This window comes from Arachis ipaensis, chromosome B02, assembly GCF_000816755.2.
Source record: "Arachis ipaensis cultivar K30076 chromosome B02, Araip1.1, whole genome shotgun sequence".
NCBI classification, from domain to species: domain Eukaryota; kingdom Viridiplantae; phylum Streptophyta; class Magnoliopsida; order Fabales; family Fabaceae; genus Arachis; species Arachis ipaensis.
In genome coordinates this window covers 104,481,921-104,498,199 of record NC_029786.2, presented here as the reverse complement: position 1 = coordinate 104,498,199, position 16,279 = coordinate 104,481,921, and the positions used below count along the sequence as shown (strand labels likewise).

Sequence of the window (16,279 nt, the reverse complement as noted above, 5' to 3'; positions counted from 1 at the left end):
AATACAATAAAAAATAGAAAAAAAGTTTCATTCTAACCATTTAATAATATCTAAACAAATCTTATTATCCACTTATAAAAAATGTTAAAAAATAATTTTTTAATACAGATTTTTATTTTAAAAAATTTACAGCAAAATATAAAAGGCAATCTTTTCAGTAAAAAGTTAATTTTTTAAACCAAAATAATCACTTTTATTCTTTGTTTCTTTATTTTTAATTTTATTTTCTCCGAGCGGTTGGGAAGAAAAATGAGCGTAGCAAAGGAAGCAAAGCCTGCAACTTTCACTTTGGAGTTTGGACTCTCTCTTCCAACTTTCTTCTCAGCTGCACCAACCACAAATTCTAATCACTCTCAATTCTCATTGTTAATCACTAACACCATTAACGATTTATAATCCCTCACAAAATTCACATGAACAGTTACCACAATCCATAGCTACATTTTGCGCCAAAACCTCGCATTTTCAAAAAAGAAAAAAAAAATGCTGCACGAGCTTCTGATGGCGTTGCTGGGCTACACCGGCGACTTGATCGTCGACCGCCGTGAGGAGAACCACCTCCTCTCCGACCAAACCCCAATTTCCGACGAATGCACCTTCACTCTCGCTCCCGATATCTCCTTCATCGACCCTAGCGACAGGTTCTGCTTTCTCTCTCTTCTCTCTCTACCCCCAAAGTTCAAATCTTTTCCCAAACCCCATTAAACCTTCTAACAATTGAGACTTGTTGAGCTGTGACACTGCACTTAGGGATTGGAATTGATTGTGTGTTGTTGCAGGCAGCTTATTGAGAAGATCATTGCATTGGGATTTTATTATAGGGAGCTTGATCGATTCACATGCAAGTCTAGAAATTTAAGCTGGATTAGGTCTTCAACTGCATATTTGAATGCAAAACCTTTGGGGAATGTTTCTGATGTGTCGAAAGTAGAAAAGCCTAGTGTTTATCGTAGGGCACTAGCCAATGGAATTGTTGAGGTTCTCTCGATTTATAGGTCAGCTGTTCTGCATATTGAACAGTTGTTGTTATCTGAAACCAAGCCAATCTTGGCTACAGTCACTCAAGGCCTTAACAAGGTGGATTTCGTTTGTTTTTCTTTTTTTCTCTTGTTGATGCAGGGTTTTCTTTTTTATGTTGACTTTGTTTTTTGGGTGTGCTTTTCAGTTTTTTACCATCTTGCCACCTCTGTATGAGCTCATCCTAAAGATTGAGCGTGATGATATTCGAGGGGGTCAGCTTCTTAATCTTCTATATAAAAGATGCCACTGTGGAGTTCCTGAACTGCAGACATGCATGCAAAGGTATATGGTTCTTTTCTCACAATATTCTGGTTATTGGTAAGATGCATGCTATGTCATTTCCAGCTATATGTTCTGTATAAAATTTGGGTTTGTACAAGTCAATAAAATATTTACATATTTAACTTGTAAATATGTTAGGTTTAGTAATTGGTATAGTATATAATGTAGACAAATCATTGGAGTGAAGGGAAAAATTATTGAAGGCTATTGTGTTGGGTTGGGTTGCATTTTAGTGATGTTTTATTTTATTGTGGTTTTTGAAATGCTAAGCTCTTTGTATTGACTTTGATCTCGCTCCCTGCTAATTAGTTGACCTTTTTGCGGTTATTGTTTTTCAAAGCTTAGGCTTCTTTGGCACGCACATCAGGTGATGTATAATCAACTTGCTTCATGGATGGTTTATGGAATTCTTCAAGACCAGCATGGAGAGTTTTTCATTAGGAGGTAAAGCAATATTTTAGCTAGTATACTGTTGATATCCATGTATATGTCTCTTCAATTCTTTTAAAACTTTGCAGTTGTTTGGATAACGTTGAAGATTTCTGATTTCTTAGTCTCTGAGATCTGATATTTTCAATTACTTTGCAAATTATATACTTGACCTTATTCATTCTACACTTTAGGCAAGAAGATAGAGAGGTAGAGAATAGCTCATCTAATTCAGACATCTCTGACAAGTTGGCACGCATGTCAACTAATGATGCATCTCTATCTGATTGGCACTTGGGCTTTCATCCTTATTGGGTAATTATTCTAATTCTAATTCCTGACATATGATGCAGTGTGTTTGTTTCAGATGAAAATTGTTCTAGTTAATATATTGTGGAGTTAATTTTGCTTTTACTTTAAAGTGGCAGGATACGAAGGTTCATACAAATAAATTTCATAAATTTTCCAATACATGGACTTTATTTTTGAAACTCATGAGTTAATGAACTTTGCCAATTTATTTATACTTTTTGTTTTGCAGGATATGCTGCCAGAGTATATACCTATGCATGTTGCAGAATCAATTCTTTTTGCTGGTAAAGCTGTTAGGGTTCTGCGGAATCCTAGTCCTTCCTTCCAGTCTGGGGATACTGTGAATCCTCAAATACCAAAAAGCTTTCAGAAAATACATGGATTAGCAGGACGTTTTCATTTTCAGAGGGAGCCCCTAATTAATTCAGGAATGGGAGAAGATTTACTTCCACAAAATGAGTCGGATAAGATTGAAGCAATGCTCCTCGACCTAAAGGTTTTCGTCTCCTAACCTATCACTTAACTGTATTCTTTATACTAATTTTGTTATTTTATTGCCTTCTATTACACGTACGTTGGGTTGTTGGTGAACTTGTATAGTTCGGTTTACTTTGACAATGCTAACTGATTGATGGATTATGCCTTCTGATATGGATTCTCTTTCCCGTTTTCCAACTAGGCTTAAGTTGCAAACTCATAGTTAGTTTTCCACAGGAATCATCTGAATTTCATAAAAGATCATTTGAATGTGCTGTGGACTCTATTCAGGCTATTGCAGCCAGTCGTCTCTGGCAGGTGCTTAACATCATATTTCAGTTCATATGTTCATTAGTATTTGGTGCATTTGCATTCTACACCATTCATGTTGATTCTCTCTGTCCACAGCTTGTGGTTGTACGAGCTGACTTGAATGGTCACTTGAAGGCCCTGAAAGACTATTTTCTTTTGGCAAAAGGAGATTTCTTCCAGGTAAAGTATGAAAAGTTATCTATACTACTAACATTTTTCTGCTGACTTGTGTTGATTCTTATTTTTTATTGATCTTTTTTATTTTTTGTATGAGGATCTTTTGTCCTCCTTGCCTTTTGTAGTAACCTTTTCTAATTACTAATATTTTGTCTTTTATGAAAAAAATACTGAAATCTTTTATACATGCATCATTTTCTGTGCTAGTGTTTCCTCGAGGAAAGTCGCCAGCTAATGCGTTTGCCACCTCGGCAATCAACTGCTGAAGCTGATCTTATGGTGCCATTTCAGCTGGTCAGTTAAATTTTGCATATGATCTTTACTTCTTATCGCGGTTCATCGTTTAACTATTTAAGCTTGTTCATGTTTTAACTACATCAATGAAAGCTGATTCCAATTCCTTGAAATGCAGGCTGCGTTAAAAACTATTGGTGAAGAAGATAAATATTTCTCTAAAGTATCCTTGCGGTAAGGTTCTGCCTTCATTTTTAGTTCTTCTGTTTTAGTTAGCTTGGAGCTGTTATGAAATGTACTTTCCCTCTTCTAGGATGCCATCTTATGGAATCACAGTTAGACCTTCCCCATTAGATGTATCAAGGGCAAACACTTCAGCAGATGGAAGCTCTGGTGCTTCTTCAGAAATGTCACTTGATGGTTGGGATGGTCTTGCCCTTGAGTATTCTGTTGATTGGCCTTTGCATTTGTTCTTTACTCAAGAAGTCCTCTCTAAGTAAGGTTTTACTCCTATAATATTGATGTTAATGGTGGATTCTTTCCTCTTCCTGTCCTGCTTAGATATACTCGATGTGATTGAATTCCCTTCTGAAATGATAAATTTAGAAATTGTTATGGCCTCATAGATGCAAACCGTGTCATCAAGGCATATAGGAGATGTTGAATACCTTAAAGGGACCATTTGGTTTAGGAGAGACATCTTTTGTAGAGGATATATCTTGTGAGAGATCATTGGTTATTAATTATGAATAAATCTTGACTATGGTCTTATTTTTAGTTTAAATGGTCAAGATTAATGAGTTCTTAGAATAAAATTAAAAAAGTCAAATGACTTTGTCTGTTAATTTTGACCATCTATGTGAGACTCAATAATCCTGCTCACGTATTAGGACAATAATGTGACATTACATGGCTTAATAAAACATGATATTTTTCAATAGGCCACTAAATTTTGGCACAATTAACAGATATCTTAGAGTTTTCCAATACTTACTGCGGCTCAAACGAACACAAATGGAGTTAGAGAAACTGTGGGCATCTGTAATGCATCAATATCACCGTGATTTTGCCAAACGCAAAAAGGATCGAGCTAAGAGCCCAACGGCACAGCAGAAATCTCAGCGATCTCGACCAATGTGGCGTGTTAGAGAACATATGGCATTCTTGATCAGAAATCTCCAATTTTATATTCAGGTTGTTCTACATGACTTGATATTTATGCTAAAAATTTTAGATGACTGCAATAATCATTGTTAGAAGTTGTTGTATGATCTATTACACTAGTTCAGTGCTGTTGTGCTAATTACATACTCATGCACTTAATAACTTACTTAAAATGCTTCATATGAGCAGAAATGGAACAAATGGTGATCAACAGATCTTGTACAATTTATGTTCTTTTCATTTCTGCATATTTCATTTTTGCGAATATTTGATCAATACATTTACAAATTTTGATGTCATTTCAAATTTGTATGGTTTTTCTACTGCTTGGGTTAGCATGAGTGATTTTTAAATGTAAATGTAAATTACTAGTTGTAGGCAGATACTTCTGTTGTATTGATAAAGAAGGCGGAGCGCTGGAAAAAAAAAAAATCTATTTCATATTTTATAACCTCTGCTTTCCTTTGCAGGTGGATGTAATAGAGTCTCAATGGAATATCTTACAAACACATATCCAAGACTCTCATGACTTTACTGAACTTGTCGGGTTTCATCAAGAGTAATAATTTCTCAATTGCATGCTTTAAATTTTTCACATCTTATAGGTTGACGTAAATATGTATTATTACCAAACTATTTAACGTGCAAAATTATTATGGTCATAAATGTATTCATTCAAATTAAATTTGGCTTGTTGTTGACCATCAAATAACTATGTATTTACCAAATTTATAGCTTTGTTATCTTGTTAAGGTTGATATTTTTATTCCTTTTGTCCAACAGGTATCTATTAGCCTTAATTTCGCAAACGTTCTTGGACATTGGTTCTGTGTCAAGGATACTGGATAGTATCATGAAGCTCTGCCTACAATTCTGCTGGAATCTTGAGAACCAAGATCATTGTTCAAATACTGTGGAACTGGAACACATAGCCGAGGTAATTGTGCATCACTGATCTTGTCAAATAACTCCACAATGAGTATAGCCATTATTCTCTCATACAGGTTATATATTGATTAGAGGTATGCCTGAAAATTTTTAGGTAAGGAAGAAATTAATACATAATAACAACTAAGCCGTTTACCGCTCTAGTTAAGATTGGTTATATGGATCATACACTTTGTGTCCTAAACCAGTCTCATTTAACTCGACCTTTTATTATTAAACCATTGTCTTCAATTTATATTCTTATGTTTGCTTTAATTTCTATAGGAATTCAACAAGAAATCAAATTCCTTGTACACTATACTGCGCAGCAGTAGGCTTGCTGGGAGTCAGCGGGCTCCATTCTTAAGACGTTTTCTCTTGCGGTTAAATCTGAATTCCTTCTTCGAGGTAAATCAGTCAGATAGATACATGGTGTATATCTAGTTTCCTTTTCTATTCTCTGTTTTTTATTTCTTGTTTTCAGTCTTTAATACAGAAGTGCTTCCTTGTTTTAATCTGTTTTTTTGTTTCTAAGATTATGTGAAAGAAATAACAAAAGCAAGAAAATCCTGTCTTTCTGACTGAATTGTTTAGATCAGTTTTCTTAATCGAGCTCTTGTTTTGTCCCTTAACAGGCAACTGCAAGGGGAGTTCTGAATGTTGTCAGACCACGGCCGTCACTTCCTGTTTTGAATCAACAGTAGTATCCTTCCACTGCAACTTCAAAGTTCTTCTGTTGTTTTTATAGGGGGTATTGACATGTGACCTTCAGTTGAGTACATTCACATTATTCATCCGCCGCACCTTGTTTCGAGGATGAGTTTTGGACTGTTGAGTGTTGACAATCAAGTTGCTATCTGCTGGCCATTTCCATTTGACCATCTTGCAACTGCCCTTTTGAAATTCCACTTCATTACTAGCTCATTGATTTATTTTATTGTAAATACAATTCAGTTTGGTGGTTTCATGCGTGTGCTTCTTAGATGGTAGCTGGTAGGTGGATATTTTGTTGTCTTAGTAGTGTGAGAGCTATGAGCAGTGATTGGTGTATATAGTGTCACTTTTCTTTTTTTAACTTATTTTAAGGTTTATTGAAGTTTCTGTTCTTTTTCACAAGAGAGACTTTATTAACAAGTTTATTCTCACTCTTAATGTTCTGTACCATCTAGTAATTTTTCATGGAAATTGCCATTTTTCATTTGCCTAGCAAAGGATCACATTAAATCAAATTGACTCTTTTTACAAGTTTGCATAATGAAGGTTATTCACTGAGCAAACTGGCACTTGATAGTTGATAATTTGAATATGCTCAATCAAATTATAAACTTACAATTATGCATGCAAACTTCCAACACTAGAGAAATATATCTAATTACTTCTATAACTCTTCAAAGCCTTCTTCATCTCCTTCATCCTCTACCCTTTGGAATTGTCTTCTCCATGCTTCCATCTGCCAAAATATCAATGCCTGATAGTCACTTGAGTTTTACAATGCCAATTGTAACTTCAATACAATATGAAATGAAAATTGGTATCACATAAAAAAGCTTGATCTCTGTAGACACCATCCATCATTGATGTCTTCACATAACCAAAAACCATATAGATGTGAAAATAGGGTAAATTAGATTTCACTCTTCGGAGTTACATGATATTATACACGACACATCTCTTGGCAAAATATCAAAAACATACAAAAATTGGGTAATAATAATAATAATAGATAAGATTTTTTTTTTAATTTCTTAAAAATCTTTTACTTGATTTTTAAGTTTTGCCAAGTAATCAAAGTTGCTGACATGTCATCATTAGAGGAGAAAACATGGCTTAAACTCAATGTAAAAGATGTTGGTATCAACTTTTATATAATAAAAATAAATAGATAAATAGATGTTATTTAACAGAAATCTTAAGAGAAGTTAGTGTATTTTTACCAAGAAGGAGTTAGGCCAAGGAAAGACAAATTTGTAGTGAAAAGAAGATGTCTCACCTGATCATCTGAAAGTCGTAGTTGTTCAGCAACAAACAGCTTGTTACTGTAATGTGCTGAAGCAAATTCTTCTTTTGAACTTTCAGAAACTCCTTTATGATTAATCATTTCGACACGAAAGCCGTTGCTCATGAAGAGTTTATCCAGCCATTGCTTTGTGTTGGACAGTCCAAGGCATCAGCAGAAAAAAGCTTGTTTACTTAGAAAATTTGGTACATTCATAACTCAATGCATCTTAACATAACTCAATTTACTTGAAAATTAATAGCAAACTAACCTTAATTTCTGTTTCTGCATCAGATAAAAATGTAGGCAACTCTCCCAGAAAAAAGCTTCCCTCCATGGCCAAACTGCTTAACATTGACAAAACTTCTTCAAAATTTGCCAATGTCATCATAGGAAACCCCTGCAGGAATAAACTCTTATGAGTAACATTATTTGAATTCCTCTTTTTTCTTTCTTTCATGATTTGCCAACTTTGTTTGAGTTCAATTGTTTATCAATGTGAAAGAATTATAAACTTAATCACCTGCATTGCCCATATACTTGGCCTACTACCATTATATCCTCTAAGTTGCAAATTTTGCTTTATGTCAGATGATTCCAAAGGAATATGATAGAGTAAGCTACCTTTGGGAACCTTAGCCCCAGCACCTGAATCAAAAGAAAGAAACACAATTAGGTGTCTATAACTTCATAATTTTTCTTCCCCTGAAACATGTTCAGAGTTTTTCGGTTGGTGGTTGGTATCATATAAGTCTTTGATTTGGTTGAAAAAACCATGTAACATACACTTGTTTTCTGGTATAAACATAAAAATGTAACTCACTTCACTCTAAGGTGGTACATCTCTTGATTCCTTAACCAGAGAGGTCTTGAATTTGATCCCTAAGAATTGACTGGCCTAGATGCCAGTGATTACATAATCACACAGGTTTTCCCACTCGGATCATAGTCACTATGATTAAAAGATATTAAATTTTGACAAATAATACATGCTTAAAATACCACAATAACTTGATGAACCATTGTCACCTTCAAGCTTCTCAGCTGCTATTTGAAATATCCTTTCCGGTGATATGTCGAATATTATGGTTGAAGCAGGCCACCGAAGTCTGTACGGCCGCGTATCCATGCCATCAGTTAACAAAACAACCTGCAATTAGAGGAAGTAACCTTATCAAACTATCAGAATACATGAAAAGAAGCACAAATTTATGTCATATGTAAATGCAATCAACTAGTACCTGCTTAACTCCATCAATAAGATTCACTGTATGAAGCAATTTATCATCAATGAACTTAGTTGCAAGGCAATAGGGGTTCAAATCCTGCACCTTTTCCTTGTGAAAATTTTGAGGGACAAGATATGAAGCATACTGGTCCACAAATAAAGGGTCTGCACTTGTGAAGAAGAGTTACTATGAGTGTTGCTCTTATTTACAACAAGGCACACAAAAGTACATAATATTAATTAGCACAATATTTTTTTATACAATTTGTTACTGTCTTGTATCAATATTTTTGGATACAATTTGTACCAAGAAGTAACAATGAAATAAAGAGAGTATTATTTACGCAATTCATATCTTAAGATAATAACTTGAAACTAAGGAACCTTGAGCACACAATGAATATACAAGGTAGTGAACTCCAAATGCTTGATAAAATGTGTCACAGAGAGAAAAAAGAACTATGATGTAGTGTTTGCCTGGCCTTAGAGTTTCCTGAGAACGAAGAAAAGCAGAGGTAGTTGCTGAAAGGAGTAAAGGGTCATTATTGCTAATGCTGTCATTGTTGAGATTCACTGCAGAAACACAGAATGTTCTCTTGGAGTTGCATCTCAGTGGCATAAGGTGAAAGTTCATGTTCATGTTAACACAATCAACAATGGCAGGTACATGTAAAAAAGCCATTAAGCTATGAAAATTTGTTGACTTTTTCACCTTAACTAGTTACCACTGACCATGACCTTGACCTTGTGTTAAATATGTATTTGTATGTGGTAGTTTCTTGTTTGTTGTAATGGATGAAGGAAAAGACTAAGGAGAAAACCTTGTCTTTGTGTGTAACAGTACACTATTTGATGCAAACCAAAGATTATGTTTCTAGTTCTGGCCCACTTACTAGATTTTCCTGTTTTTTACCAGAGAATGTGTTAATCTGGCTGTTAATTTTATAGAAATATTTGACCACATAGGAAAAAATACCAAATTTATGATGTTTTCCAATGGTAAAAGTAAATTATGAATAAACCAAATAAATACAAATTTTGTTTTATTTTATAACAATTATCATAACAAAATTTTTAATAAATTGAAGAAGAAGCACCAAATTTGGTTTAATATAGTGTTTTTCTTATAAAAATTATTTAAATTCACCAAAATGTTTGGTATCCTTTATGAAATGATTTATAAATTGTAACCTTTATTTTGGTTAAATATATCTTAGCAAAAACCTAATAAAACTTTTAGAAATTAGTATTACTAGTAAGGGATTAAAACTCTATCTATCTCTTTTCTTTTAGCATCATGCTAAAACTAGAAATCTTAGTATTAATATACAAAATTTTAATATATTATTTTCTATCAATCTCACAAGATAATTCAACTAGGTGATATTGTACTCTTGCATAATAGTAGCAATAACAATAAATTATGATGATTTATGGTTTGTGAGCATGGAAGGCCATCCCTCTACATGGATGTCATTTAAAACATGAGTTTAATGCTATTTCAAAAATGTAGAATAAACATGAACTTAAGCATGTTCAATGTATTGCATTAGACCAAACGCTATTGAAAAGTTAGTAGGAAAAAAATAGAAATAAAAAAAAAAAAAAGAAAGGTTAGGTGGCAACCGTAACTTTGTGATCTCCAAGTCCTACTTTTACAAAAAGAAAGTCATCAAGGAACACACAATATAAAAATCCCCACAAATGATTATTACATTTACAAAATTCTTCACATTTGATATTTGCAAACAGAACTCTAAGCCTAAGTAAGGCCAAAAACAAAACAACTCAAAAAGAGAGAGTAACAGTTTGACACATACACTCACATTCACCTACTCCTAATCACACCATCATCCTCGAAACCCAACCCAACCCAGAAGCAGAGATAGGTAGGTACAAACATACATAAACCAAATAGCACCCCAAAATAGAGATAGCTTATCTTCAATCTCCAAACACCACCAATGGATTCCAACCACCAAATGCCACAACCACCACACAACACTGACCAAACTAATGAAAACCAAAACCAAAGCATAGTTCTTTCCGAAGAACACACCACTCAACAACAACCTCCTCCACCACCACCATTTGCAGTGGCTTCACTATCCCTCTCTCTCTCCACCATCCTCCCAACCCATTTCTTCCTCCAACCAAAGACCCAAACTTTGTTCTCTCCCCAACAACCCAATAAGCTCAAAGTCCCAACCCAAGCTTCTTCCCTCACCCACCTTTCTCTCTCTACATCAACCCCACTTTCTCTCTCCTCAAACTCCATTAACAACAAGCTTTCGTTCAAGTCAACAATCTCCCACAATCCACTCCAATCCCCTTTCCCTCTTCTCCCCCACCGCCCCTCTGACCCCTCAGGCGCCGCCGCACTCCGCCGCGCCGCCGTCGTGTGGTTCCGCAACGACCTACGCGTCCACGACAACGAAACCCTAAACACCGCGCACAACGAATCACTCTCAATCTTACCTGTTTACTGCTTCGACCCTTCGGATTACGGCAAATCCTCTTCAGGGTTCGACAAGACCGGTCCTTTTCGCGCCAATTTCTTGATCCAATCGGTTTCGAATCTCAGGAAGAATCTTCAAGAACGTGGGTCGGATCTCGTTGTCAGGGTTGGGAAACCAGAAACGGTTTTAGTTGAGCTTGTTAAAGCCGTTGGTGCTGATGCTGTGTATATGCATAAAGAGGTTTCACATGATGAAGTTAAAACTGAGGAGAAGGTGGAGAAGGTTATGAAAGAGGAGAATGTTGAAGTGAAGTGCTTTTGGGGAAGCACATTGTACCATGTTGATGATTTGCCGTTTGGGTTGGAAGATATGCCTTCCAATTATGGAGGGTTTAGGGATAAGGTGAAAGGCTTGGATATTAGGAAGACTATTGAGGCTTTGGATCAGCTCAAAGGTCTGCCGAAGCGCGGCGATGTTGAGCCCGGCGATATTCCTACTTTGACTGACCTTGGCCTTAATCCGGCTGCTACAATGGCTCAGGTTTGTGTCTTTGGTTTGGTCTGGTTTATGATGATTTTGAGCTATGATGCATACTTATATTCATATTTGTCTAGCATTGTATTGAGTAATGTAGTTAGTTTTTCGGTTGAATTTTTTGGTTCTGATAAGATATGGAATTAATGCATTAGAGGAAAATGCTTAGGTAATACTTATTGTGGGAGGAAAAAGGTAGATGTTGCCTAATCGGTTAGTTATATGAGAAGACGCGAACTTATAAAAATGATCAGATGGAGGGTAGTCCAATACAATAGCTAGAGGTAGAGAAAAACAAATAAAAGTTATAGGTGAAACCATTTAGGAATGTTCAGATTTTAGTGTCCTGATTCAGGTGTTTGGACTGGATGTCCAGTGGCAAAGTAGGATGGATTAATGTTGCGGGTATCTTCGCCGGGTCCTGCATCTTTCCCTCCTACCAATAGATGTTGGACCATAAATGAATCTGTAGTACTGCGTTCAGTTTAATTCAGGCATCAGCATAAAGTAGTTCTAGATCTTCTCAAAGTGCTTTAGCCTTTAGTTGCTGTAAAAAACTTTGAATTCAAAATGGCTTATGGTTTTATACTAGGCACTAATCACGTCTAGGAAACTGTCATGAAATGGATGAAAACAACTACCAGCATAATATGTTTCCTGTTTATTGAGACCTAACTTGAATTCTATAAGTTTTTACTTGACAAAAATATCTCTTCTTTTCTATTGCCAAAGTGTATCTACCTTGGCATTCTTATGTTCCCTGGAGAAGGCAAATAGATTTTTGGTGAATTGTGATGATATTGATTGCCATTGCTCATCATGTAGGAGGGGAAAGCAGCTGCTAATAATTCTATGGTTGGAGGGGAAACTGAAGCCCTACAAAGGCTCAAAAAATTTGCAGCTGAGTGTGAAGCTCAACCAAACAAAGGGATTAAAGATGGTGCACAAGATAGTATTTATGGTGCCAACTTCTCCTGCAAAATTTCTCCATGGTTGGCAATGGGATGTCTCTCTCCTCGTACAATGTTTGAGGAGCTAAAGAAAACTGCCAGCAGGTTCTATTTTAAGTATTCTTTCATTTTATTTAATGATATCATTTTGTCACATATGCTTGGGATATACATTTACTGATGCATTTTGCCACTAATAGAACTGTTGCTGCTTCATCAAAGCTTAATGATGGTGGAAATGGCTCATCCAGCAATGGAACAAATTGGTTGATGTTTGAGTTGCTGTGGAGGGACTTCTTTAGGTAACCTTGTTTGCTCCTCTCTATTTTTTCCTTTGCTGATATCTTAAACATGAACCCTGAACTTTTGGTGTGACAATTTAAAATTTCATAATTTGGTATCTTCTAAGTAGAAAGTTATAAATTTGTGGCATTAGTGCTATTTTTTCCACACACACACAAAGGGTTATAATTTTTTTTAACTATCTATCATGAAGTGTTCAACTAAACAGAAAGGAACAAAATTGTGGCATAAGTGCTAATTTTTGCCATCTATCACAATAAACTATGAAACTAACCATTTCTGTTTTAAAGCTAATTATTTCTTTGGAAGTTGTAGTCTCTCTCTCTCTCTCTCTCTCTCTCTCTTCCATTACCCCAAAAAGATGACTCACAGAATAAACTCTTTATCTGCTACACACAAGTTGGTGTGATATTTGTTAGCAAGCAACAAAGAAAAGTATCAAAGAATACTTGTTTTTGACAATTAACATGGCTGTTAACTCAGAATGGTTTGCGAACTCCCAACTTTGGTTAATTTTTTCCAGGTTTATTACCAAGAAATATAGTACTCCAAAGAAACAGCAGGAAGCTACTCCAGTCACTGCTTGTACTGGTGCACTTGCTTAAGCTACAAGTTCAAATGGACATAATAAACTTTGTTTCATGATGTGGATTGCTTCCCTAAGCTGATGTTTCATTTTTGTAGTGGGAATGAAAACAAGATTTGGTTCCCCCCTCTTTCTTATTATCTTCTGTTGTAATTGGCAAATAATACTCCTTTTCATTGTGGAAGCCTTCTTATAAATTAGCATTTGGTCTATATGTGCATGTTTTCTGAGTAGGGTATTCCACCTAAATTCAAGTCTCTCCTATCCAATAAAGATGTTTTGTTTCAAATTTGAGTCTTCATAGTGTTTTCCATGACACTTCTTAGATAAATCCATGTATTAATGTGTAGAGTCTTATTCATTGAAAATCACTGTTAAAGGCAATATAATCATTGTTATGACTTCTGTGGGCCAATAGGAATTCTAGACCTTGATAGTATTTGGAATCTTAAAATTTTAAAGTTACCCAGCCCGGCGGAGAAGCCCGCCCCGCCCCGCCAAAGCCCGCCAAAACCCGCGGTTTAAGCGGTGCGAGTTAGGCGGGTTTTTGCTATTTGGCGGTCCCAATTTTTCAGCCCAGCCCGCCTTTTTTGGCGGGTTACGCGGGGCGGCCCGGCGGGTTTAGGCCCGTTTGCCACCCCTACCGACGACCAAAAAAAAAGTTTATAAAATTACACTTTTAAATATAATTGCCTGGTTCCCAACATTCTCCTTGACTCAATCCAGCCACAGTACAATTCACCAAGTTTAAAGAAAATAAGGAATTGTTAAAATATTACATTGTATATAAAAAGAAAAAGCTTAAATCTTAGCCTTCCATTTAATTTTTCACTGGTTAAGACTTATGGAATCTTATAAAGCATTTAGTCCTAAGAGAAAATCAGATGTCATTGCCACCAAGTGATCAAGTCCAACAACATTAAAGATCAAGGATATGGTTTTGTTCCAATTCAACATCTGAAGATCCTGGCTGATTTGCACTGCCAATAACTTTTCCTCTCATATGGGACTGTCCTTGTCCAGATGGAAAGCATTCCTTCTCTCCCTCCATGAATAGTAAAGGGACGAGTCCCACTTTGAACATCGAAGTTTTGCTTCTCTCACTCATTAATAGAGTGATATCAGATATGATGCAAATTTCTCTCTTCTACTTTGTGAGACAATACATCCAAATCATTTTAATTTTAATTCTGTCTATTACATGCCAAATTCCAACTCTCCACAAAATTCATATATGTGCAATTCTCAACCATCAAATTATCTAGGGGTGTTCATTGACCGGATCGTATCTGCAAATCCGCGGTTAATATTCGCATCCGATCCGAAAATTGCGAATACGATCCGATTCGCAGTCTGATCGGATTGGATAGGATCCGATCTACACTCTTTACGGATCGGATCGCGGATATCTGCTCTGCATCCGCGTATCCGATCCGCAGATCTGCAGATCCGCACAATAATAATTAAAAAATGTAAATATATATATTTGGTATTATATTTACTTGTATGTTTTAGTTAGTAGTTATTATTCATATATTGTTTTATTTTATTTTTGTTATTTAGAAATAAATAAGTTTAAAAGTGTGAAAGAAACATTTTTATTGAATTTCTTTAACACAGAAATATGACTAAAAAAAGAAGGTTCAAGTATGCGGATATACCCGATATTCGATCCGATCCGATCTGCGAATCAGATCAGATTGGATCGGATCTGACGCTAAAAAAACGCAGATATCATATCCGATCCGATGAAAATTGTGCGAATTGGATAGAATTTTTGACCATATCCGATCCGATCCGCGTACACCCCTAAAATTATCCAAATATCCAGAATCCAAATTTCTAAATAACTCCTGATTTTTATATATACTTCCATTTTCTCTCCTAATCAAAGTTCACACTTCACGGTCATTTCCACCTCCCTTTACAAAATTTTAGTCCAACAATCACTACACCCTTAGGTGCTTTCGGTGCAAATTTTAACTCTTGTACTCATCTATTAGTTAATAGATATTTACAACAAAGTCAGTTTAGCATATATGACATAAATTGATTAGAAAGAGTAAGTCTTTTTAATTTTTTATTTATTTTGAAAGCATATAGGAATGAGTCCTCTAACTCAAGAAACTCCCATCTCTGTGAATCATAGTCCATAATGTTCACAAATTTTCAATTATGATGGGCTTGACTGTAATGGTCTCCATTATCAGCATAATGTGAAGAACATGACAACATGTCATCATGGTCATTGGAATAAGATGAGCTCCTAATAAGTGTGTGGTTAAATGTCTCATCAATTGTATATTGTTGATACTGATTTAAAAAGCATACATTTTGAAATCAGGTCCACAATTATTAGGAGGAAAATAAACCAACTTGATCAAAGAAAGGTGCAGATTGAATGCAAAAAAGATGTCATAAGATGAACCATGAGGTGAAACATTAAAGTTTTGTGGTTGTTATGATCAATTATATAAAAAAATTTGGAGTGGTTCAAATTATACAAACATAATACAATTAGCTCTTGAGCTCTTTAAATCAAATATCGTAGAAGTCATAAAAGCCGTAGTCCCCACAAAATACAATTATTTAGTCATTATTTGCATGTACATATAGGCTATAGTCACATGTCATTTTCACATTTTAAAGGCATCTAGACACTTCCATAGATTTCTATGTATTTCTATGTATTTCAATTAGTATAAAATATAAAATACATTTTAAAAATATAAAAAGCTCTTTAAAGTAGAAGTCATAAAAGCCGTAGTCCCCACAAAATACAATTATTTAGTCATTATTTGCATGTACATATAGGCTATAGTCACATGTCATTTTCACATTTTAAAGGCATCTAGACACTTCCATAGATTTCTATGATTTCTATGTATT

At 35.2% G+C, this 16,279-nt stretch overlaps 3 protein-coding genes across 8 annotated transcripts; 2 read left to right on the top strand and 1 right to left on the bottom strand.

The window, feature by feature from the left end:
* On the top strand, window positions 236-6,445 carry LOC107626168 (gamma-tubulin complex component 4 homolog). Its single transcript, XM_016328974.2, has 16 exons — window positions 236-641; window positions 780-1,077; window positions 1,166-1,302; window positions 1,648-1,746; window positions 1,926-2,046; window positions 2,273-2,539; window positions 2,758-2,838; window positions 2,929-3,012; window positions 3,217-3,303; window positions 3,422-3,477; window positions 3,557-3,739; window positions 4,212-4,437; window positions 4,878-4,966; window positions 5,191-5,344; window positions 5,620-5,742; window positions 5,970-6,445. Exons 1-16 carry the CDS (start codon window positions 484-486, stop codon window positions 6,036-6,038), a joined length of 2,232 nt encoding a protein of 743 aa, XP_016184460.1. The 5' UTR covers window positions 236-483; the 3' UTR covers window positions 6,039-6,445.
* LOC107626169 (putative S-adenosyl-L-methionine-dependent methyltransferase MSMEG_1480/MSMEI_1444) lies at window positions 6,513-9,413 on the bottom strand. 6 transcript variants are annotated; one of them, XM_021116502.1, is made up of 7 exons: window positions 8,943-9,413; window positions 8,572-8,723; window positions 8,333-8,480; window positions 7,854-7,978; window positions 7,602-7,730; window positions 7,325-7,477; window positions 6,513-6,784 (listed from the first exon to the last, which is right to left on the bottom strand). In XM_021116502.1, the coding sequence occupies exons 1-7, from the start codon at window positions 9,238-9,240 to the stop codon at window positions 6,713-6,715; spliced, it is 1,077 nt and encodes a 358-aa protein (XP_020972161.1). In that variant the 5' UTR covers window positions 9,241-9,413; the 3' UTR covers window positions 6,513-6,712. The 6 variants fall into 6 exon arrangements, with proteins under 6 accessions (XP_020972161.1, XP_020972160.1, XP_016184462.1 ...); XM_021116501.1 differs by having other exon boundaries at window positions 7,325-7,489; window positions 8,943-9,412; XM_016328976.2 differs by having other exon boundaries at window positions 8,360-8,480; window positions 8,943-9,408.
* LOC107626167 (blue-light photoreceptor PHR2) lies at window positions 10,288-13,679 on the top strand. The gene is made up of 4 exons (XM_016328973.2): window positions 10,288-11,557; window positions 12,377-12,606; window positions 12,702-12,803; window positions 13,328-13,679. Exons 1-4 carry the CDS (start codon window positions 10,523-10,525, stop codon window positions 13,407-13,409), a joined length of 1,449 nt encoding a protein of 482 aa, XP_016184459.1. The 5' UTR covers window positions 10,288-10,522; the 3' UTR covers window positions 13,410-13,679.